Raw genomic sequence first — 22,996 nt, 5'->3', positions numbered from 1 at the left:
TGTCCACTGACCAGGAGGCCCCTGTGCGAGGTTTGGGTCTGTGGACGGCACTGCTGGGCTGACTGTTGGAGGAGCGAGGTTTGGGCTCCTGACTGAGACTGGCTTCCTCTCCTTCAGACTCACTGCTGTCCTCATCTGGAGCATCACGACCCTCTGCAACAACAACACCTCAGCTTATTCAATCAGGAAACACCATTGAAATGTCAAAAGAAAGTGCAATAATGCAGAGGGACAGGTCAAATTGATCAGTAGACCATTGTTATATTTATGGCAAGTCACTGCAGGCACAAACAATGCCTTTGGGAATAAAACGATTAAAATTAATGTGTCCATTACAAACTATCTAGGGATGCGCATCATTTTCAGTTCTAGAAAATTCAATTCAATTTGTATAGCACTTTTACAATGTAGATTGTGTCAAAGCAGCTTCACATAGAAAATGATCAGGCATTTTCATGTCATGCGAAAGAGAAACCAGCTAGATTATGAGATGGAGAAAAAAGGCTATGCTGCACCGCACTGCCCAGCGGTATTGAGTTTGCTGGTTTCACTCTCCCTCCAGCCGTAAAGCAGCTTTCACACCGGAAAAGAGTTGTGCTATTAAACCCATTCGTTTCAATGGCTTGTGCCAAATAGGGGTGGTTTGCTGCCACGCTGACCAAAGCACAAGAAAAGTGGAGGACACTGTTCACTAACTTGCATGTATGCCACAGTTAAAGTTTCAAATAGCTCATTAAATTTAGCTCTGTGGATATTTTGCTCATGTATATACATATCTAGACATGAACAGCACATTCTAACTGGAAAAGCAAGGTCCGCTCAAATAACACATCAAAAGGACATTTCTACTTAATTTACTAGATCTGCAGCTTGCAATTGCACTACTGTGCGGTAAAATGATGCCTAGAAAGATCGGCTTGTTAAGTGTCAATAAATTTTACTGTTGATAAAACGTGGTTATTTTAATGCAGTGTTTTTTTTATCAGTATAATTTAAGTTATTGACAAAATTACTTTCTACTAATTATGTATTCTTTTATTAAATAACATAAAACACATTTTTGGGATCAGTTTTTAGACAATTTTAACAAGTATTTTGGTTTTGCCCCAGAATTCTCATTTTGGTACATCCCTTAATGGGTGTGTTCTCATAATTAGTTATTTCTAAAGGATAGAACCATAAATCTCCACTCCAGCAGCATGTACAGTACATACACCAATCATTTTTTAAAACACCTTTTGAAGGAATTGCCACTGTGTATGAAATGTGCTATATAAATAAACTTTTTGCTGTATTTTATGAATTATGGAGTGATTAAAAAAAAAAAAATCACAAAAATCTGAAAAAAACTTCAACTCTAACATAAAAATATAAAAAAATAAAATAAATAATTACAAATTTTGTTTATTTCCTCATAGACCAAGAAGTAGGAAGTTCTAAAATAACTGCAGAAAAGAGCTTATTAATATATTTCAGAATCAGGTCAATATGTGCTTTTAGATATTTCAGTATCATCTACATGCAGACACATGAAATCTCTCGCTCTTTCTCTCTCTCTTTGTTTCCGTCTGCTTGTAATTGCTGATTCAATGCAGGAATAGGAGTTCTATCATGTCATAACTAAAGAAATTCTGGTAAAATATTGCAGTGCATAGAGCAAAACTACTTTTAATTTGTCTATAACATAGCAAATGACCACAGAATGAGGGAAAATAAACAGCTTGCTGTTCGTTGAAGGAATTTAAATACACTTTGTGGAGGCAACCACCATCCATTTCCTACAAAAGCCTTCGACTCTAACATAAAAAAAAAGAAATGAACATTTTAAACCTGACTTCATCCAATGTTCAGATTTTTGTGCTAAAAATATGCACAATTAATCACATACTGTATTTAACAAAACAATGCCTCATTTGCATATTTAAACATATATATATGTTTCTTTATTTAACCAGATAAAAAAAACCATTGAGATCAAGATCTCATTTACAAGGGTGACCTGGCCAAGAGGTCTGCAACACACGACTTATGAAAAACATAACACTTTAGAAAACTTGTAATACAGAAATGCAATTCCTAATGTAATTGATTTACTGGAGTATGCAGACATATGCTGAAGATAAATATTAATAATGTATTAATGCAGTGTCTTTATACTTAATGCTTAAAAAAAGCTGAATACTTTCATAATACCTAAAATATAAAGGTACAAAAGACATGAAAAAAAGATGCAGTGGGAGCATGTTTTACCAATCTCTCCACAGCAGTCTGGCACATCGGGGGGCTCTATGGGCTCTGGCGCAGGGGTTTCTGGGACTTGCAGGAACTCAATTCTCCAAAACTGCAAAAAAGCAGCTTGTCAAAACGTTTAAAAGACACAGAATGGAAAGAAGAAGTAAATTAAAGACGGGATTTTTACCCTGACAACACCATCAGAGTGTCCTGTCACGATAACATTCTGTGTGTCCCACTCGTTCATCTCGGAGACGCAGCAGCAGAGGATTTGTTGGCTGCGGCCAGTGAAAGTGTTTGCGCTGGCGATTGGGCTTCCATTGATGCTCCACACATGGATGTAGGTGCCAGCACACGATACTATATCACCCTACATACACACACACACACACACACACATACAGTTCACTGAACACTAAAGCATATCATAAAATAGGGAAAAAATATTTATTTTTTAAACCTTTAGAAACGATTCACTTAATTACGCACTGCTCCTTTTGAGGGATTTTTCAAAGCCGGACTTATTTTTTTAAATGTATTAAAGCTTCTTAAATCTTGAAGAGATTAGCTTCATATCAAAAAAGTTTCATGAGTTGGCAGACGTTTTTAACTACACAAAAGTCAACAAGAACAAAGAAAAACAAGAAAAAAAAAGATTTCTAAGTATTGTATAAGTTGTTATGATTTTTTTTAAAATCCCAATAAACTATACCATTTTGCTATGAAATATTCTATTCTTATTATCTTTATTCTTATTATTTGTTTATTAAATAATTTTAAATTATTTAACTAAAAAGTAAAAAAATGTGTTGCTCAGCTGATCTTAGTTATTAAAGCACCATAACAATAAAAGTTTAAAAACCCATCATTATTTTTAATTAGCAAACAACAACAATTTTATTATATATTAAAGATTATAAAAGCGGGTTTCCTCGGGGTGCTCCGGTTTCCCTCACAAGTCCAAAGACATGAGCTATGGGTGAATTGGGTAAGCTAAATTGTCCGTAGTGTTTGTGTGTATGTCCTTGTCCTCCAGGTTGGAGGTTGAGCGTTGGGCTAACGACCCACCTCGTAAAACTTAGATGTTACAATACACCAACATGGTGTCATGGTGTATCAACTTTGATATAAACAGCCCTTGAAGTAAGCAAGTAATTAAACATTATAAAATGAAATATTGTTAACATCATGAATACATAAATGTAGATAATGATTATTATTAAACATTACTTAAAGCATATTAAATATGTTCATGTATTTACTAACATGAACAAACAAAGAACAATGCATTTAGTACAGTATTAATTAATCTTTCTTAATATTAGTAAATGAAAATACAGTTGTTCATGTTACCTCAGAATACATTAACTAATGCAGTAGTCAATTCTGAACTATAGTTACAAGCGTTGTTTATTGTGTTTTCATGTTAGTAACTACATTACACTACGTGTCCCCATATAAACATTTTTCTATGAGTGCTTATTAAATGCTTCAACTAAAATGACTTCAAAAGCAACTCAAACATTGCATGTGTCACTTGAATAATCTCACATGATAATTTAATTGATTCATTTTCATGAAACGCACATTTACGGGTTCTTTTTTTGTTTGATGACTAGTTTTAATTACCAGATCGAATTAACTTTATGCCAAAAAAGTATATACTATTACTGCTACTACTTCTACTACTAACAATAATAATATAAAAAAACATTAGTATTGTAATAATAAATGTATAATTTAAAAAATCATCATGATTATATATAATTAAGACTCGTCATTTCACAATATTTTTTATTTATATATCTATTTATTTAATCAAAAACATATTTATTTCATCTAATTTATTTAATTTTATTCATTTATATATTTATTTTTATATAAATATTTATTTAATCAATAAATCACAGTTTTCTTTGAGTACTTATCGAATGTTCAGACAGTAAAAGGACATTAAATGCAGTTTTACACTTGTCAATCTGTTAATTGTGTTGACAGGTAAGCATTAGTGTGATCTTACAGTGAGCTCATTGATGCAGAGCGCTGAGACTGGAGCTCTGTGACCCCTCAGCTGGGTCACAAAAGACAGCTTATTCAGGTCCCAAATGATGCATGTTCGGTCTCGAGAGCCACTCACGACAATGTGGTAGGCTGATGACGCTGTGAGACATGTAACTGCGTCTGTGTGTCCCAGCAGAGCCTGGAAGCACGGGAATACACATTAATCTACACATAAAACACATCTACTATAGAAGGCTTAGCAAACAAGTGTAAAAGTGGACTCAAAGAACTTTAAAAATAAACAAAAAGAAAACAAGTGAAGTCAAACAACATGTCACCAAAATTCCAAACAGAAATAATTTCTGAATAAACAAGTATTATAAAATTAAATGTATTAAAATCACGACTTAAATACCTTTAAAACACACAAAAAGAAAATCAAATAAAATCAAACAACACAAAAATTATCAGCAGTTACCTGTTTGAGTGTGAGGCTCTTGGCTTTCTCTTTGGAGGAGCCGGTCTCCCACACACAGATGGCTGTGCTGAATCCTCCAGTAATGACCAGTTTGGGGTTTGGGCAAATGGCACACAAGATCTGCCCCCATTCAGACAGGCACTCATACACTACGACCGCCTGTGAGACAAACACGGCACGTGAACATCAGACAACTGAAAACTAAATGCACAGAGTAAACAAACAAAGACTAGCTTACATTTTGCCAAAGAAAAACAAAACACTGCCACACACAACAACTAGCGGGCACTGCTACACAGCTAGAGAAATGAAAGTCATCTGTAAAACATTGAGAATAATGTGTTTCACAGCTGACAGGCAAAGCAGCATTGTTCATTACTACAGATATTGTTTAGAAGAATTTAATAATTTATTAAATTATTATATTTTTTTATTAAAAAAAACCCTAAATAAATAAATAAATACAATACTGGTTAATAGTTTTTGGGCTGATAAGTTTTAAAAAACATTTGAATATTACAAATTATATATAATTATAATTAATCACAGAACCACATTAATAACTTATATCACTGAGGCGGCATTAAAATGTTTAAAAGTCATAGTAAAAACCTTTGTAATTTTACAAAAGATTTCTGTTTGAAAATAATGCAGTTCTTTTGAATTTTCTAATAAAAATATATAAAGGTACACCTTCTACAAAACTACTGAAATATTAGTAGGGATTGTAATGTGAAATGTTTGTATAACACCAAGAGTCCTATCTTACACCCAGCGCAATAAGGTACAAGATGTGTCTGGCACGATTTATTGCTGTTTTCAGATCAGCGCATCAGTAATTTTCACGTTTTGCGCCACTGTGTTTAAATAGCAAATCCATTTGCGCCACTTTGAGGACTCAGGGGCATGCTAGTCTAAAAGAAGATGTGTTAAGGTGCATTGTTGGCGCATTAAGGAACTGAAATAGACTGCGTCGTTGACCAACTAAAAGCTGGTCTAAAGTTTAGCGCACAGTGTGTTATTTAACCATGCGAGTCCAAACGCGTACACGTTGTTTAATACACACTGGATGTACAGCAATGCACAAATATCTTTACATATGAAAAAAATTAAATGTTTAAAATGTTACAAAACCTATTATTTTCTACATAAATATAAAAACCACTGCCTCCATGCCTCATCGTGTTTTTTTTTTTAGTTTATTCACGACAATCTCCATTTGTAGAATGTTATTATTATTATTATTAGCAGTATTATTTATTTTATGCATATTTATATTTGTTTAGAATGTGTATTTGGATATAACTCAGTTTTTTGATCACATTTCGTTATTTTTGTTCATTTATTCATTTGTTGGAAATTAGAACTGAATGTAGAATTAGTTTTGAAACAAATTTTTGTGCTTAACAAACGAAATTAAATATGTCGACTAATGGATGTCTTCAGTTGAGTGCGTACAACAACGTTTCCTTCTCCACAAAAGTAAAGGAGTAAAAGTAGAGAGAAAGAGAAAGTAAAGAGGCCGAATGGAGGAAGCTCATTCTTTATCCTTGTGCTGCAGATGGTCTGTTTACTGTTTTTTTTTGCCAGTGAGGCATTCTGGTTTTTCATTCAGTTTTTCCACTTACAAAGTACGCCATGTAAATAGCAAATACGCCATGGCGTGACGCAACTGACTCTTAAAGGGAATGTGAGATGAGACTCTGATTGGTTTAATGCACATTATGCTCAAAACACACCCATAACTCATTAAGAGAATAAGCACAACCCTGTTAGACCATGCTCCGTGGCGAAAAACAAATTTTTCCATCCTTAAAAATAACAAATGTGCATTCGGACACACCTTTAATGCTTTTAGCGCCATGCGCTTTAGACTTTGTGCCTGGATTATTAAAATATAGCCCCAATTTAGAATAGTTAGAATGATTTCTCAATGATCATGGAATGAAATTTACCTAGATTCACAAGGATAAGTTACATATTCAAACAGATTACAGTTATTTCAATGACAGTATTTCACAATATCAATGTTTTCACTGAATTTCTGATCAAATAAATGTAGCCTTCGTGACAATAAGTGCTTTCTTTAAAAAAGAAATCTCTAAACGTCTTAACAGCAGTGATAATAAAAAGCAACACAAGCGTTTCAAAAGATACATGCTATGAATATGTAAAATGTTTTGCAGATGCTCTTTTCCCTAGTGGGTTTTAGCATCTGACAGGCATTCAGACCAGCTGCTGAAATCATGGCAAGTAAACAGAGGAAGTTGTATGCTGCGAATGACCTTGTCAGACTCGTAGTTGGAGAGACGGCAGCTGAGGTCTGCATAGCCCCAGGCGAAAGTTTTATTCCAGGCAGGAGGAACCAACACCTTGTTCTGCTCAACAGCCAGAATGCCCTTGTCAGTGCACACGATCTGACCTACTGGCTCTTTTAGCTCTGCAAGAGACAAATGACACAAGCACAGCTCATTTAAATGCTATGCACTGTGTGGACAGAGCCATTACCAATATTCGGAACAAAGTATTCTTGAATAAAAAGGATTAAAATATATATAATTATCAAATAATAAAATATTAAAATATAAAATGTAAAAAACGTAAATAATTGTTTATATTAATAATACTAAAGTACAATGTAAAAAATATCTGTTAATTAACAGTTTTCGTATTTATTGTTTATTTACAGTTGTGAATTTGTTGTAAACTTTGTAATCTGTGCTCTGTTGATTTTAATGTTGAAAATTCAACTCTACAGTTTAACAAAGTGACTTTTATTGACATTTTAGTAGTTTAAATATTATAATGTATAAGAAATAATGTATAGAGAAATAAGTAAAAAAAAAAATAGAAGAAAATGCACAGTTTATTCAAAGGCTTTTGTACCGTAATTTACAACACCAACTCAGACAATGTTATACTACTTTAAACTATTAAATATTATTTTAATAAAATGTTAATAAAAGCCACTTTTCCACACTTTTCTAAGTTCAAAGTTGTTGTAAGAAAGATCAAGGTCTGATAATACAAATCAAAAGCATAAATAAATGGGTGAAAATAAAAAAAATATACATTAATCACAAAATACAGGAATTTGCTAATTTATGAATATAGTAAAAATAGTAAAGAATAAAGTAAAAATAAGAACATTTTAATAAAAAACAAAATGTTATCAAAATTTCTGCATTTATCTTAATACAAAATATTAAACAAGTCATAGCAAACAAGCAAAACAAAACAATAGAGCTGATGTGAAAAAATCGTTTGTGAAATCGATTCTGAGCTCTTCAAAATGCACTGTCATTCTTTCATGAATGGATTCTGTGCTTAGTTTTAAACAGCAGATGGCATTCTAGGTTAGTTTTCAACCTCACACTCAAATGCTCATGTGGAAGAACACTTGTGCGTTCAACTGAATCACATAAGTTTTGTTTTTATGCCACAATATTCATGTATATAATAAACACAGCTCACTATGAACACTTATGTAATTTGCTTAAACCTTTCCTTTCATTATTAATGAATATTTTAAGTTCAGGTTTTTGTATTTGTAAAGAATTTGATGTAAGCAGATATGGTGGTCTTTAAGCATGTGGCACCATGTTCTATTAAAAATGGTCAGAATCCATTCAAGAAAAAAATGACTCCAGAAAATATTCACTGATTCAATGCAGAATGAATTTATCAAATGACTTTTTGCCACAGCTCAGCACGAAATAAAACTGAAGGAAACGATATGATACGATACAAAATTATACAAAGCAATGCACAAAGCAAATTATACAAAACAATACACAAAACCAAACCAAACAAAACAAAACAAAAGAAAAAACACCCAGTATGTAGTAACAATATAAAAATCCACATAACCTGTATTATAACTCCTCTAACTTATACTCCTCACAATCACTGCACTATTTAACATTTGCACATTTAAAGTTTGCACATATTCATATTCATTGCACTGATTCATTTACTTGAACTGTACATACCCACAGCACATGGACATTTGTAATTATGTTTATCTATCTGCACACTTCTGCTATTAATAGCATCCTGTACATATATTCATTTATTGTAAATCTGTTCATAGCACTGTTGATAGTACATCCATCTGTAAATATTACCATAATTTTTCTATAACTGCACTTTATAACTTATACCTGTATCCTGCACTTGCTGCTATTGCACTGCTGGCTAGACCTAAACTGCATTTCGTTGCCTTGTACATGTGTAATGACAATAAAGTTGAATCTAATCTAAAAAAAAATTACCTTTGACAGGAGTGAGAGAGGGTCGCAGATTGTCCAGATGATGGAAGAAGATTTTGTCTAATGTGGAATTGAGTGTAACAGGCACACCAGGCACCTCACCGTTTGACTTACTGCGCACACGCTTTGGAGGATGAGGCTTCTTGAACAGCTAAAAGAAAAGAAACACAGGTTTATTTAGCTACAGATGATAAAATATAAAAACAAATTACTGCAAAAAGATCCCAAGATGTATTTGAACACCTAAGTCACACATATTACATGAATATAATTAGATTAAATGAGACAAATGATAACTTTCCATTACTTTAATCAACTGATGTCAATGTGACTTTAAATAGATTTATGAAGACACTATTCACTGGAAAATGTTCATGAGATTTTGGAAAATGAAATTGCAGACCTGTTTTGGGATCTGGCCGAAGTTGTTGATGAATCCAATTGTAGCGGTTTCCTTCAGTGGGTCATTGATGTTGTAGATGTCCACCTGGCCCTCATAGAATAGATGATGGAAGACATTCACTGCCTCCACCGCTGGAGGACCCTGCTGCTTATAACCAAAGATCAAGTCGATCCATTCATGCAGATGGGCACTGACAAAATCACACTCCAGAGCCTGAAAACAAAAAAAAACAAATTTAAAAAATGTAAAAATAAATAAATAAAAAAAAAAAAAGAAAAGAAACAGACAATGTTTATTATTAACATGTTTCTGGAGGCTTTTGCTGTGGTTCTTGGAATCTTTGGAAATTACTATCAGCTGTAAATTGTGCCTTAAAGTACACAGATGCGACTTTCATCTATCGAGTCACAGGTGTCTGACACTAAAAACAGGTGTAAATGTCTAAAATGTTTGAGGTTGTATACAACTTCCAGAAACTTCCATTACTTTTATATATGGGTCCCACAGCCACAAAAGATCACATATTCTCTGCCTAATGACCAATATACTTTACTGGGTGCACACGACATGATTTCGGCTGTTTTTTTTTGAGACTCGAGCGAACAGTTTGCATATCAAATTCAACTCAAATCAATGCCACAGTTGATTTGAGTTGAATATGAACCACTTTGAAGAGATTTTGTCTGAAAGAGGTACGACTGTACAGACACCTTTATGATCCGTGATCATAGAGATAACCAGATGATCAATAATTCTTTGCTAGAAATTGCAACAGCCGTGGGAAAGGAGGACAGTTTTTGTTAAAAAGTTTGGAAAAACCTGAGGGATAAGTTAAAGCCAAAAGAGGCCATGGCAAAAGTGGAGACCCATGTACACAATTACAGAATATGTTTTTTACCATTTATAGGTTTTGCACTGATGTATATGTTACAATTTTGAATTTAAAACAATTTAATAGCTACAAAACTGTAATTAAGGAACAAATGATTTCTTTGATAACTGGGAAGGAATATTTGAACCTTTCGGTTTACAACATACTGATGGCCTGTTTTTCTATTTATTGTTGATAATGGTCAGGAATATTGGAATATTATTGCCTTTTTAGCATATGTAGAGGACAGAAACTAGCCAGACAGTAATGTGTCAATTGTGGAGCGGTCTAAATCTAAAAAAAAAAAAAAAAAAAAACATCTGTATTTTTCAGTAAGTGTACTTTTTTTTGCTTTTATTCCTGCCATAATAAAAAATTTATTTCTAGAGCAACCCATGTTCTGTTGTCATTATTATTTTAATAAACTTTAATAGGTACAACTGTCCGATATATATGAACCAAAGGAAGTGATGCATCAAAGTTTGATAAAAAAAAAAATCTTGAATGGTTATAAAAATCTTTATAATCATTAAAACAATTTATAAAAATAATAAGTTTAAAATTCTTGAATGATATTAATGATATGACGTAGTTCCGGAAACTTCCTACTTCTCTGTTTATCCATCTGACTTTACGATCAGTTTCTTTTGACCCTCCCCCCAAATGTGAATTACCTCTCTGTGAACCCTTATGAACTCTCTTGGGTCTCCTTTTGCCCATGGAGGCAAAATCACGTCTCCAAGCTTGGTGCCATTCTGTTTACTCCCTATATGGAAAAAAAAATCTATGAAATGTAGCAACATCCATATAAAAAGAAAAGCTAGAGTGACTGTTTTTATGGTGAACCTGAAGCAAGCCTGTTCTTACCAAGGTCAAAATTGTTGGAATTGAGCAGGAACTCAGGAAGGTAGAAGAACTCTGGAATAAGCTCTTTCACATCAGCCATGTTGTGTTTGGAAGCAGACAGCCAAGCCTCTCTCACACTGTGAAACATTCGGTCGGCCAGATCAAAATGTCCTCCCTGAAAACACAGAAGAAACTTGCATGAAGCCGACAGTCTTAAGCTTTTTTGAAAATGTGAGATATAATGATAACTGCACAGTTCTTATAAATTAATATGTAACTCTATGAGAACATGTAGAAATAATCAGCATTAAAAAAATAATTATAAGGAATAAATACTGCAAATATTTGTGCAACTATGGAAGATGCTTTGCTTATTTGGCGACAGCTCATCTCCGGGTTTTTCTTCTAATTGTGTTTTTGATGCTGTAGATGTCAAATTTGACATAATTTATCATAAAATATTTACATTTGCATTAGAATGGGTAAAGAATAGCAACAGAAGACGAGCAACAAATCCTGTTATTTTCAAGATTGTCCAGTGCAAAACTGCCCCTTAATGTAGTGACATGAAACAAAATTGTAAATAAATATATGAAATATACACTCTGTTGAGATTTTTTTCTTCACAACTCTCTCAAGAATAAAAAAAAAAAACAAGAAAAAGAAGAAAGTAAAAAAACAAAACTAAAAAAAGGCCATGGACTAACCTGAAGCCTAAGGAAGATCTGTGTGAACGGCTCCATTCTGACCAGATATGAGGCAACAATCATTGCAGAAGAGTAATGAGTGCCGTAATGATATGCCGGAGTCTCGCCTGTACAGAAACAAAACCTTGTTTTAAAAGTTTGTGCATAACACAAAGAACTTGCATATCCTCAACTTCGACTCACCATTAGGATCCTCCCAATCTTTGAATCTTTTCTTGTACTGGATCAGTCTGTCATCCGTCTGAGCTCCCATTGGTTTGGACAGATTTCGGAATGTCTTTGGATTGTTGAGGTCCAGTTCCTGAGGAGTAATTCAACAATATTTCACTTGCTGAGGGAAGATTCAAGCTCAAGTCTTATGCATCCTCAAATGTTTAACTCTAGTACTTATCACCAACATTTTTCAACATTCAATCCCAAGTCATTTTCACTGGTGATGTTTCAGTATGCAAAAAAAAAAATCACACCCTGCCATTAGATAGCGCTTAATGAAAAACAGAAATACCCCGGTACACAAGGTGGTGCTGTGTACACAGAAGTAGCAATCACCCACACACTTTTTCCTTGTGTCTTTATTGAGCAAGCTTTTCCACTACTGTTCAACCTTCTCCACAACAGCAATCAAACAACTGGGCTGCGTCCGAAATCGCATACTTCCATATTATATAGTATGCTAAAAACAGTATGCGAGCTGAGTAGTATGCCCGAATTCATAGTATTTGAAAAACAGTATACGATAAGTAACCGGATGGCCTACTTCTTCCGGCAAGATTCTGAAGTGTGCATCAGATGGATGCTACACTATCCCATGATGCCACGCGAAAGAATTCAAAAACGGGAGTGAAGCAACACAACTGACGAATGTAGGTCATGTGATAATGACAAATGGCAGATGTAGTACGTCCAAGTTACATACATACTACTCACATTCATACTATGAAAAACATATTTTTCTAATGGTTGTGTAGTAAATTCAAATTAAAAATCAGTATCTCCTGGAGTTGTGGGTGATTTCGGACACAGCTCTGGTCAAAAGTGTGCGGGAAAAGGTTACAAGCCATGAAAGAAAATTGAGTGAAATTAAACTATTTTATCTGTTAAACTATTCTATTACATCTTCAATCGTGAACAAAGGTGCCAATATCATTGGTAGGACAGTTTTTAGTGGAGTTTCAAGTAAAAAAAAAAAACAAAAAAAAACTAAACTTGAGGTTTTAAAAAAAAGTTTTTATGTCTGCCATTTTGTGCATCAGTGTGCAAAGTCAGATTAGCACCCTTTGTTTAGTCACGAGGCGTTCAACGTCATTGATTATTGCACACACTCCACCAATCAAAGTCAAAGCAAAATTTAACAACTAGATGTACTAAAAGACTTGACCGTTGAAAGATTTGGCTGTGCTTGCCTACATTTCCTGCTCTAGTACTTAAGAATAATGTTGAAGGTCAGATTTGTACCTCTGAGTCAAAATCTGCCAGGATCCACGGAAAGACTGGATATTGCATCAGGTCATTGTAAGACCTGCCAGCCAGTGTGTTGAGATGCATCAGATATTGGAAATTGCTGATTTCTCCTCTCTGCAAATAAAGAGTCTTTCATAAGCAAAAGTGCTCAATAAAAACAAATAGAGCAAAAACTGAAAGTGAAGATACCGTACCTCCCATCTTTGAGTTACTGACTTCTCGCCGACCAGCGTACTGAGAAGACCTGACCTATTAACCAAGAAACACACGTATGAAGATTTATTTTTTGTTCAGCTTGGTAAATAAACTCTAAATCATATCATAATCATGTAATGTGAGGGGAAACTTACCCCTGTTCCACACTGGTGTTGGGACGCTGCCCAGAGACAGATTCTGAGCTGTCGGCTAGTGAGGGAACCACTGCCAGGAACCTGAAAAATACCATATTTGTTTACTTTAAACACTTTCCCGCAAGATGGCTTGTAGTTGTTCACTTCAGAAAACACAAGGCCAAAAATGCTGACTGACATCTGTGGTCATTGTGTACTCCCACCGAGGTCTGGGGAAGGATAGATTAAATATAATAATACCATTAATAATAATAATACCATTTTTGGGAATCAGTGGAACTTAATTTAGTCTCTCTATACAGATTAAAAGATTTAGTTTTTTGCAATATCCCATTGAAACGTCTAAAAACTTTTTGGACCAATTACATCTCTCTGTTTGGTGCACAGTTGCTAAATTACTCCGTATGAATATTAAATGGCATTCCTATACCCCCATATTTCATAATCATAGACTTTTCACAGAAAATAAGCATTTTATTTTCCCTGAGTGGAGGCATTCACACTTTAGCAGACATTTGGGGGGGGAAGATGGCATGCGCTCCTTTAAGGATCTGAAGGCACTATATAATCTTCCTGGGACATCTTTTTTCTTTTATTTACATCTGAGATCTGCAATAAAAGCTTATGGTGTCCCGTGGGGAGTATACATTCCCTCCATTAAAATTCACAGTACTTTGACATTACAAGTAAATACGAAATGTCTAGTATCTGCTCTATATCTATTATTTTTAGAGGCATCATACAAAAAACTACCAATTAGGGACCAATTGGGACTCTATATGGACTAACTTTAAACTTACCTCAAAGAACCCTGATCATCAGCTAATTCATTACAAAATGATTCATAGAATTTATCTCACCACTAGGAAATGTCACTTAAGAATCATGTGACGCTGTAGTCTGGTGAAATGGCTGCTTAAGTTTTGCAAGCACAGAAAAAGTTCAAATTATATTCATATATTTAATGTATGAAGTAATTCTACAGTTTGACAATTTGTACTGTATTTCTTCAATTGTTTTGTATGCAATTAGAGATGGTTGGATGGATGGACAGACAGACTTTTAATCAACCAGCATGTTTTTTTGTTGTTGGTTTTTTTGACTGGAAATGACACAGACTGCTCCCTAAAGATAAAAAACTGACGTTCAAGGGGCATTATTGTAGAAAAAATATTTCTCCACTTTCATTTACACACACATATATATATATATATATATATATATATATATATATATATATATATATATATATATATATATACATACACGTGTGTGTGTGTGTGTGTGTGTGTGTGTGTGTGTGTGTGTGTGTGTGTGTGTGTGTTACACTTTTTCTATTATAGTCAAACTTCACAGGGATTTGCTGTCAAAATAGGGAGATGCAGTATGTGACAGATAATCTGAGAGAAATGCCTCAGGAAGTCATCTAGTTTGTCAAGACTTTCCTTTCCTAATTGTTTAGTGTGAGAAAGTCTGACAGAACAGAATGAGATTTCATCTAATATTGTTAGAAACTCTGACAACCACAACAAAAATAGAGTTGTTTTGAGAGTTCTAGTGCGATGTTTCCCTTAACAAGTGTCATTATTTACAATACCTTTGATATACTTTGTTCCGAACTCCTTTTTGGAAAGCCAACAGATAATTTCTTCCATCTCCAGAAAACACTTCAGCTGCCATAGGCTGTGAGGAAGACAGCAAAGCATTACGTCCATAGCAAGCTTAGCATAAAAGCTGCCAAGTGTGTTAAAAGTTATAAAAATAAAAACTAAACGGTTGATTTGCACACCTGAAGCAGGTAGCGGCGTTTGTGCACCTCTCTGATGTCTTCATATGCAAAGATGCTGCATGTTCGTTTCAGCTGACTCTTGCTCTGCCGGGCCCCTCGGGGAATGATGGGTTCATGCATACTGCAAATGCCACAAAAAACAAGCACAATATAGACTCAGCCATTAAAGCAGTGTTAAGTACCGTTTGTAAAACATATTTAGCCTTTATCCTATATCCACCATGCTTTTTGGACTGGAATTGATTGACCTTGAATGTTTCTGCAGTTCTGAACATTTAAACAGTTAAAAAATAAATAAATATAAAAACCAGCAGCTTGGTTTTACCCCATTTACCCACTTTTTAAAAATATACAGTATATAGTATACAGATATTTAATGTATGTTTAAACTCAAGCCAAAAAATCATTTATTATTAAAAGAATTAAAAAATTATCACAGAAAAAGAAAGGTTTGAAAACCACCACACTACAGTATTAACAACAAATAAGTAAATAAATAAATAAAAATAAATAAAATAAAATAAAATAAAATAAAATAAAATAAAATAAAATAAAATAAAATAAAATAAAATAAAATAAAATAAAATAAAATAAAAACAATACAAAAATCTTAGGGTCAAGATAATAATGAAAAGTAAAACAGATTAGTTGTTTTTCAAGCAAGTTAGTTTTTTGTTCTTACTTTGGAGGAAGTGTCTCAATGTCTCTGATCTCTCTGGTGACGGTCATGGTGAAGCCGTCGATCACGTAGAAATGTTCCTTCCCAAATAAGAGCAGCCCTTCACTGGTATCCAGACCCTGAACTCGAGCACAGCGGTACATGTGCTGGATCTACCAGAACACACACACAAACACACTCACTATATGGTTCATAATTAACCATGTTCAAGTCCAAATTAACCATGATTTCCCTCATTACATAAGGATATAACCGTACAACTAGCATAATACTAATGCACATATTTTTTGACACTAGTCAAAAAAAGTCAGACTGTTGTCATGACAGCAGTGACAGGCAGTAAATAAAACAAAACAGTATTTAAAGAGTTCTGGTGACTTTGATGTGGTGGAGATATGTAGTAGGGATGCCACAATACATAATATAAAATTAAACTGTTAGGTACAACCTCCACAGTTCAATACGCATATGTCACGCAGTTGTTGGATTTAAATTTAAATAGGATTTTGCATGTTTTATATGCTTTTTAGTACTCTCTGAACTGGCTCTGTGCATGTTTGAATGTTAAACTCTGTCTGTCAAAATGCAGTGACTCCTTGTAATCTCAGTTTGTGTGCTGTACAGTACATCCAGTCATTTACAGCATCATTAACACCCTGGTTTACACAACATGCGAGCACACGGGGAGCCAAAAGTTCACAATGTCCGCTGCTCTTCGTGTTTAAAGTATACTAGAGTTTTTGTTATTTAATCACTGAACATCAAGTTTGAGATTTGAAAAGTGCACTCATCTCAATCGGTGAATGAAAGTTACGATGTGTAAATTGTTAAGTCTTACTTTTAAATTGGACAAACTAAATGATGTCCAATAATTATGTCAACTTGCTGACTTGATGAGTATGCAGTGGGTTTTGCCTTAAAATCTAAACATTTGAGAAGCTATGTGTTATCTGTAACTTGTTTAGTGTGCTGGCTCTGTGGAGTGTGTTAAAGTAAAAACATCTTATTAATGCTAATGTTAATCAACCAACAAATGACAATGGAATCACTCCCTCTGCTCTTGACTATATAGTTGTTGTAACTTCAATAATGTTTAACCTATATTTAACTAATATAGTGAAGTTTATATACAGTATGGAGTGTTATATTTGATTATATTATTTGGTTTTTGTACCTGAAATCTCCCATTATATAGCTGAAAAGCCTGTTTATTTTAGTAGCATCTTTGCTATATTGTATTCATTTGATTTTGCTTTATAGATAGGCTTTTTTCTTTACTTTTATTTGACAGTTTCATCTTTTTTTTACTTGATATATTGCATAACAAACTGTACCAAAACTGTGACCCTAAATCCATCATAAGAACTGAACCATGAGCAAACTGTATTGTTGCATTCTTATTATGTAATGCTGCAGACCTTCTCTCCCTCCTCCAGCAGACGGAGCAGTGTGGTGTTGTCTGTTTTCTGCTCTTCATCCATTGCTCCTGACTCCAGAAGCTCCTGCAGCTGGTCTTGACTGTCCTCATCAGCCCCATCTGCTGTAGAGCGTGACCGTTTCAAAGGAGCCTTTACCAGACCTAAAACACAAACACACAGCACATTCATTAAATCCACACAACACACTCCAATACATGCTCAGTAATTTAAATAAAACAGATACAAATCAGATAATTCAGCAATCCAGTTCTCTCATTCAATTTATACAGGTTCTATGGATTTGAGAAACTGAGTTTACAGTATATCTCGCAATTTTGAGATTCATAATCTACAGTTAAAATCAATAAATTCTGACTTTTTTCCTTAGAATTCCAAGCTTAGACTACATAGGATAACTAGGTTGGTTATAGGTGCAGTAGGTGATCTGGCAAAATGCTAATCGGTTAGCATATTAGCTTTGGACGGCAGGGGAGGGACTGTGTTTCAAAGCCACGCTTACTGAAATCGCGAACGCTTGCACCGCGACACAGCAGACAACCCATTAGTTCATGTCAATCGCCAGTTAGAAGTGTATATAGTGGTTGGCCCGGCGGCGTGCAGGAATTTCACTTATTACTAAGCCACACTTACATGCTATTTCACAGCGAATATTCAGAGTAGCATGGTAAACAATATAGGGAGTGCGTCACAGGCTGTCATTGTTCAGAAATGGCCCAATGTTAATATAACAGCAACTTCAGCTCAGTAAAGCAGGCTAAGCAGAATATCGCTATTTACAGATGTTCTGTTGATAAACTGAATATAAATCTACATTATCGATGATGTAAAAGGCCCTTATGAAATTGAAAATAGTCACATCAATCTTTCGCTGGAAGATTTCAGTGGCTGAACAACACTTCTGTGCATATAACCCATTTGTAACAACAATCTACATCAGCTCTGCGTGAAGCTAAAATAGTTTTAAAACATAACATTACCTGTCTAACAGAAAAACTTCAGCCATGGTGTTATCCTTCCTCCAGTGTGCAAACTAACTCCAATATTGATTCAGGAGTTTAAAAAGTTTCAATTCAGCATTTAATTTTGCAGCGACTGTGACTGTCTCGTGTGCAAGTGTCATTCATGAACGTGCGGCGCTCATACAGGCAGGCACATGCTAATAGCGGATCTGCGTGAACAGAGATGCGCAAAAGCCCAAATCTGCATTTGTTGACAGACAGTTTGAGCTACTTATCGGAATTATGGGAGATGTCGGACAATATTTAATTGGATGAACATTTTTTAGTCTTTTGCCTTACCCAGAATATGAAAATACATATAAACACATTTAGATCATTTACTGTAATCATTACTATTGGACTGTGTACAGACTTTTAACCTGCAAACAAAAATGTTTCTGAAGAAAATCACCTACTGCAACTTTAAGGTTCAGAGTAAGTTTAGGGATAATACATAGCACCCGGTTGATGCAACATGTAAAATCAGGACTGTAGATTAAAGTGCTACCTAATTCATTTCATTTCAATTTCTTTTCAGCTTAGTCCCTATATTAATCTGGGGTTGCCACAGCGGAATGTACCGCCAACTTATCCAGCATATGTTTTCCGCAGCGGATGCCCTTCCAGCTGCAACCCATCACTGGGAAACTTCACTCATTCACAAACATACACCACACACAATTTAGCTTACCCAATTCACCTATACCATATGTCTTTGGACTGTGGGGGAAACCAGAGCACCCGGAGGAAACCCACATGTAACATGGGGAGAACATGCAAACTCCACATGGAAATGCCAACTGACCCAGCTGAGGCTCGAACCAGTGACATTTTTGCTGCGAGGCGATCATGCTACCCACTGTGCCTCTGTGATGCCCTCTACCTAATTCACTGTACTAATAATAGTGTTTGTTTACAATCTGGAGTCTGCTTCATACTAGGGCTGGGCGATTAATTGAAATTAAACTGCTAATTGCTGTATTTTATGTTATTATTCCGTGCTTCTATTTTAGGTGTGACTTAACATTCTGTAAGGGGTCTACAGATGAAAAATAGCCATTCTTGGCTAATTCTGGCACATTTTACAGTAATGTTATTAATGTGCATTGACCCTGTAACCAAATAAACTAAACTAAACTATTTTCTATAGCAAACGCTATTGAGCAAAGCTGTGATTTTCATGCACATCTTGTTAGCAAAGCATGGTTGTGTGATCACTAGTAAATCTCCTCCAAAGCTATGCCATTTCTGTAATGGTCTAGCATGGAAACCCAAAGCTCCACGAAGAAATCCAGGAAATCCCCATAGCATTGCATTATAAACACACCTTTCATTGATTCACCATGAATAATAATAATAATAATAATAATAATAATAATAATAATAATAATAATAATAATAATAATAATCACAGGACTGTGGAATCATCTCACAGAAGGATTTATTTCGAACATTCGCCTGAACTTATGAGGTGAGTTTGGAGTGAAAATGCTGTACTTTATTGTGCGGCATTTACTACACAGAGCTGTAGCTCATTAAGAAGTGACGCAAACAGTTACCATTATCATAGAATTATTATTTCAATGTCATTATCAACCAATTAAATTGATTTTTGTGTAGCTTATCAGTGAACTACAGCTTCATTACTTATAGTAAATGCTGCTCCATCTGAAAGCACATGCTGGATATTAACTAGAGCTGTCCCTATTGACAAAATGCTGACAAAAATGCTGCTATTTTGATTAAATCACCCAGCCCTTCTTCATACATTTGTGAGAAAATGCCCTGTACAACTCATGTACTGTAAAACAAAGTGCAGCCATTCTCATTATGAAAGTAATAGCTAACAGGATAAGTATGTGGGATAAATTTAGGTTCAGCACCTAGTTATTATCCAGTTATTATAATTGCTATAATAAGTACACAGCATGTGCATGTGAAACAGGACTGTAAATGAAAGCATAACCAAGAAAACTTTCTGTAATAATTTCAGAATATTAAGTGAAAATTGCTGACCTTTGACCCTTGCGATGGTGTCCTCTCCATGTTCAGGCTCTTGTTGTGTGGTTTCTCCTTCTGTGTTCTGCTCTATGGAGTGCTGGTACATTCCCGGATTTCCTGAGAGTAGCCGCATGTAATACTCCTTACTGTCATAGCTAATTGCTCGCCGGTATCGCGCTGGCTTCTGAAACAATCAAAGTTAACAGTAACTGTTTATATGATGTACAGTATTTAGTTCTGATTAGCTCATCTTTCATTTTATAATCCAAAATATCATCTTGAATTAAAGTGACAGGAGAATCCAGAGCCATGCAAACCACATGTGCATCACTCATTATGAAAATCCCACACTGACAGCTTACATTGACCTAAAAAGCACTTTTAGGCATTTCAACACATTTTTAGATTAGTATTTTTTCAAGACCACACCAACAAAAAAAAAAAAGTGTTCAAACTTTTGGTACAAGAATTTGTAATGAATCGTTCAATCAAAAAAAAATTTTCTTTTTTTTTACTTGTTTACTACTTAATTAAAATGATCTGAAACAATACAATTCTTGAGATTTCATTGGGACAACTTAATTTTTTATTGTTCAATCCACATAAATTTGTTAAAAGTGTTAAGTTAACTTAATTGATTTGTGTAGGGACAACATGAATGAATTATGTGGAACATGTGGACATAAATATACTCATTTACTCAAAAAGCTAAATGACATATAATAAGAAATCTGGTTTTCTGTCAAAATGAAGAAAGCTTATGATTAAGTTTATGACTAATATCTGCCAGTAGGCTCAGAACAGTTAACTTTAAAGAAGAGCAAATATGTCAACAGGGTATTTCTTTCGTCTTAAGCATAAATTAAATTTAGTTACATTTCTCAGCAAAACAAAATTTTTGCTCAATTTTGCAAAAATATTGAGTAAGAAACTCATCTTTGCAGTGCAAGCAACATTTAAAGTAATGACTTCATAAATACAATATATTTAGCAGTTATTTAAGACCTTTTAAAAATCTTACATTGTAATTAAGACAATTAAACTCCTTTTTAACCCATCAAGTGTAAAGTGTTCACACTTCAAAATGAAATATGGTATATAATTTGTCAGGATAAGTTCAGGTTTAGACAAGTTTATCAAAGGTCCTAAGGTGATAGTTAAGGGGTTAAAATAGACAGAAACCTTGTGTTTATTAGCTTCTTATTAAAACTATTAAATTCAAGTCTAGAGAAGTCTCAGACTAAAAAAAGACTAACCATAATTAAAGGTTACATATCACTTCAGCACAACAAGCAGCACCAAACAGAAACACACAATCAGGAAGGGCAGACATGAAGTGCATTTCCAACACACCAATATTACTGTAATGAGTAAAAAGTGTTTACATTTTTGTAGAACAATGTAAGATGTGTGAAGTATACGAAAATCTTTATTTTGCAATTTCTTCAGTGCAGAAATTGTAGTTTTGTAACCTCTTTAATGACAACATGAATAGTGATTATTCATTCATTCATTCATTCATTCATTCATTTTCTTTTCAGCTTAGTCCCTTTATTTATCAGGGGTCACCACAGCGGAATGAACCGTCAACTTATCCAGCACATGTTTCACGCAGCGGATGCCCCTCCAGCTGCAACCCATCACTGGGAAACACCCATGCACTCTCATTCACACACATACCCAATGACCAATTTAGCTTACCCAATTCACCTATACTGCATGTCTTTGGACTGTGGGGGAAACCGAAGCACCCGGAGGAAACCCAAGCGAACACGGGGAGATACAAACTCCACACAGAAATGCCAACTGATCAAACTGAGGCTCGAACCAGCGACCTTCTTACTGTGAGGCGATTCTGCTACCCACTGCGCCACCGTGCAGCCCCAACATGAATACTAATCATTATCAAATTAATGTAATAATATGCAACACATACAACAATAGTTCACCTTCACATATTATAACACAGATTGTAAGGGATTACAAAGTATGAGAGGGAAGGAGCTGCCCTAAATATGTATTTGCAGAGGTTTCTCTAGTGTATTGAATGTATTCAGCAGGAACAACAGCATTTTCCAACCAGCACTTTAAAAGCTCTGCAGAGGCATGAATCAGCATACACCTCCATTATAACAAGACATTTTATTCTATAGTTATGCATTCAGCAATGCAGTTGTTTATTTAAGAGCATACAGCATGACTACAGATTTTAGGCACACATTAGTTTGTACCTGGACTGGTATGTTAAATATTGCACCCATTATTGGCACCTGAGAGTTATTCTGAAAAGGGAAAAATGGGCGATGAAGAATAAAAAAAACTTAAGCTTACCTATAAGGCTACTTATGGTGCAGTCATAACCATAATATGGCTAATGCTGCTAATTCAAATTTGAGAGTTCACAAAAGATCCATTCAGAGCAGATTATTAACCACTAGTGTTATACACTGACTGAAACTACAGGCACATT

General features: G+C 34.6%; 1 protein-coding gene across 1 annotated transcript in view; it reads right to left on the bottom strand.

Moving 5' to 3' along the window:
- LOC130229462 (WD repeat and FYVE domain-containing protein 3-like) overlaps positions 1-22,996 on the bottom strand; it is a 46,396-nt gene that overhangs the window by 10,096 nt on the left and 13,304 nt on the right. The window contains 20 exon segments of the mRNA XM_056458280.1: positions 1-153; positions 2,251-2,341; positions 2,420-2,602; positions 4,253-4,432; positions 4,712-4,870; positions 6,997-7,151; positions 8,986-9,133; positions 9,386-9,598; positions 10,931-11,022; positions 11,124-11,277; positions 11,810-11,916; positions 11,993-12,110; positions 13,265-13,384; positions 13,465-13,519; positions 13,621-13,701; positions 15,218-15,303; positions 15,410-15,530; positions 16,092-16,240; positions 17,507-17,667; positions 20,542-20,707. The exon segment at positions 1-153 is cut by the window's left edge and continues 213 nt beyond it. Of these exon segments, the coding sequence (XP_056314255.1) occupies positions 1-153; positions 2,251-2,341; positions 2,420-2,602; positions 4,253-4,432; positions 4,712-4,870; positions 6,997-7,151; positions 8,986-9,133; positions 9,386-9,598; positions 10,931-11,022; positions 11,124-11,277; positions 11,810-11,916; positions 11,993-12,110; positions 13,265-13,384; positions 13,465-13,519; positions 13,621-13,701; positions 15,218-15,303; positions 15,410-15,530; positions 16,092-16,240; positions 17,507-17,667; positions 20,542-20,707 (2,692 nt within the window).

Source organism: Danio aesculapii, chromosome 5, assembly GCF_903798145.1.
Source record: "Danio aesculapii chromosome 5, fDanAes4.1, whole genome shotgun sequence".
Taxonomy (NCBI): Eukaryota; Metazoa; Chordata; class Actinopteri; order Cypriniformes; family Danionidae; genus Danio; species Danio aesculapii.
This window is presented reverse-complemented; position numbering and strand designations above follow the sequence as displayed.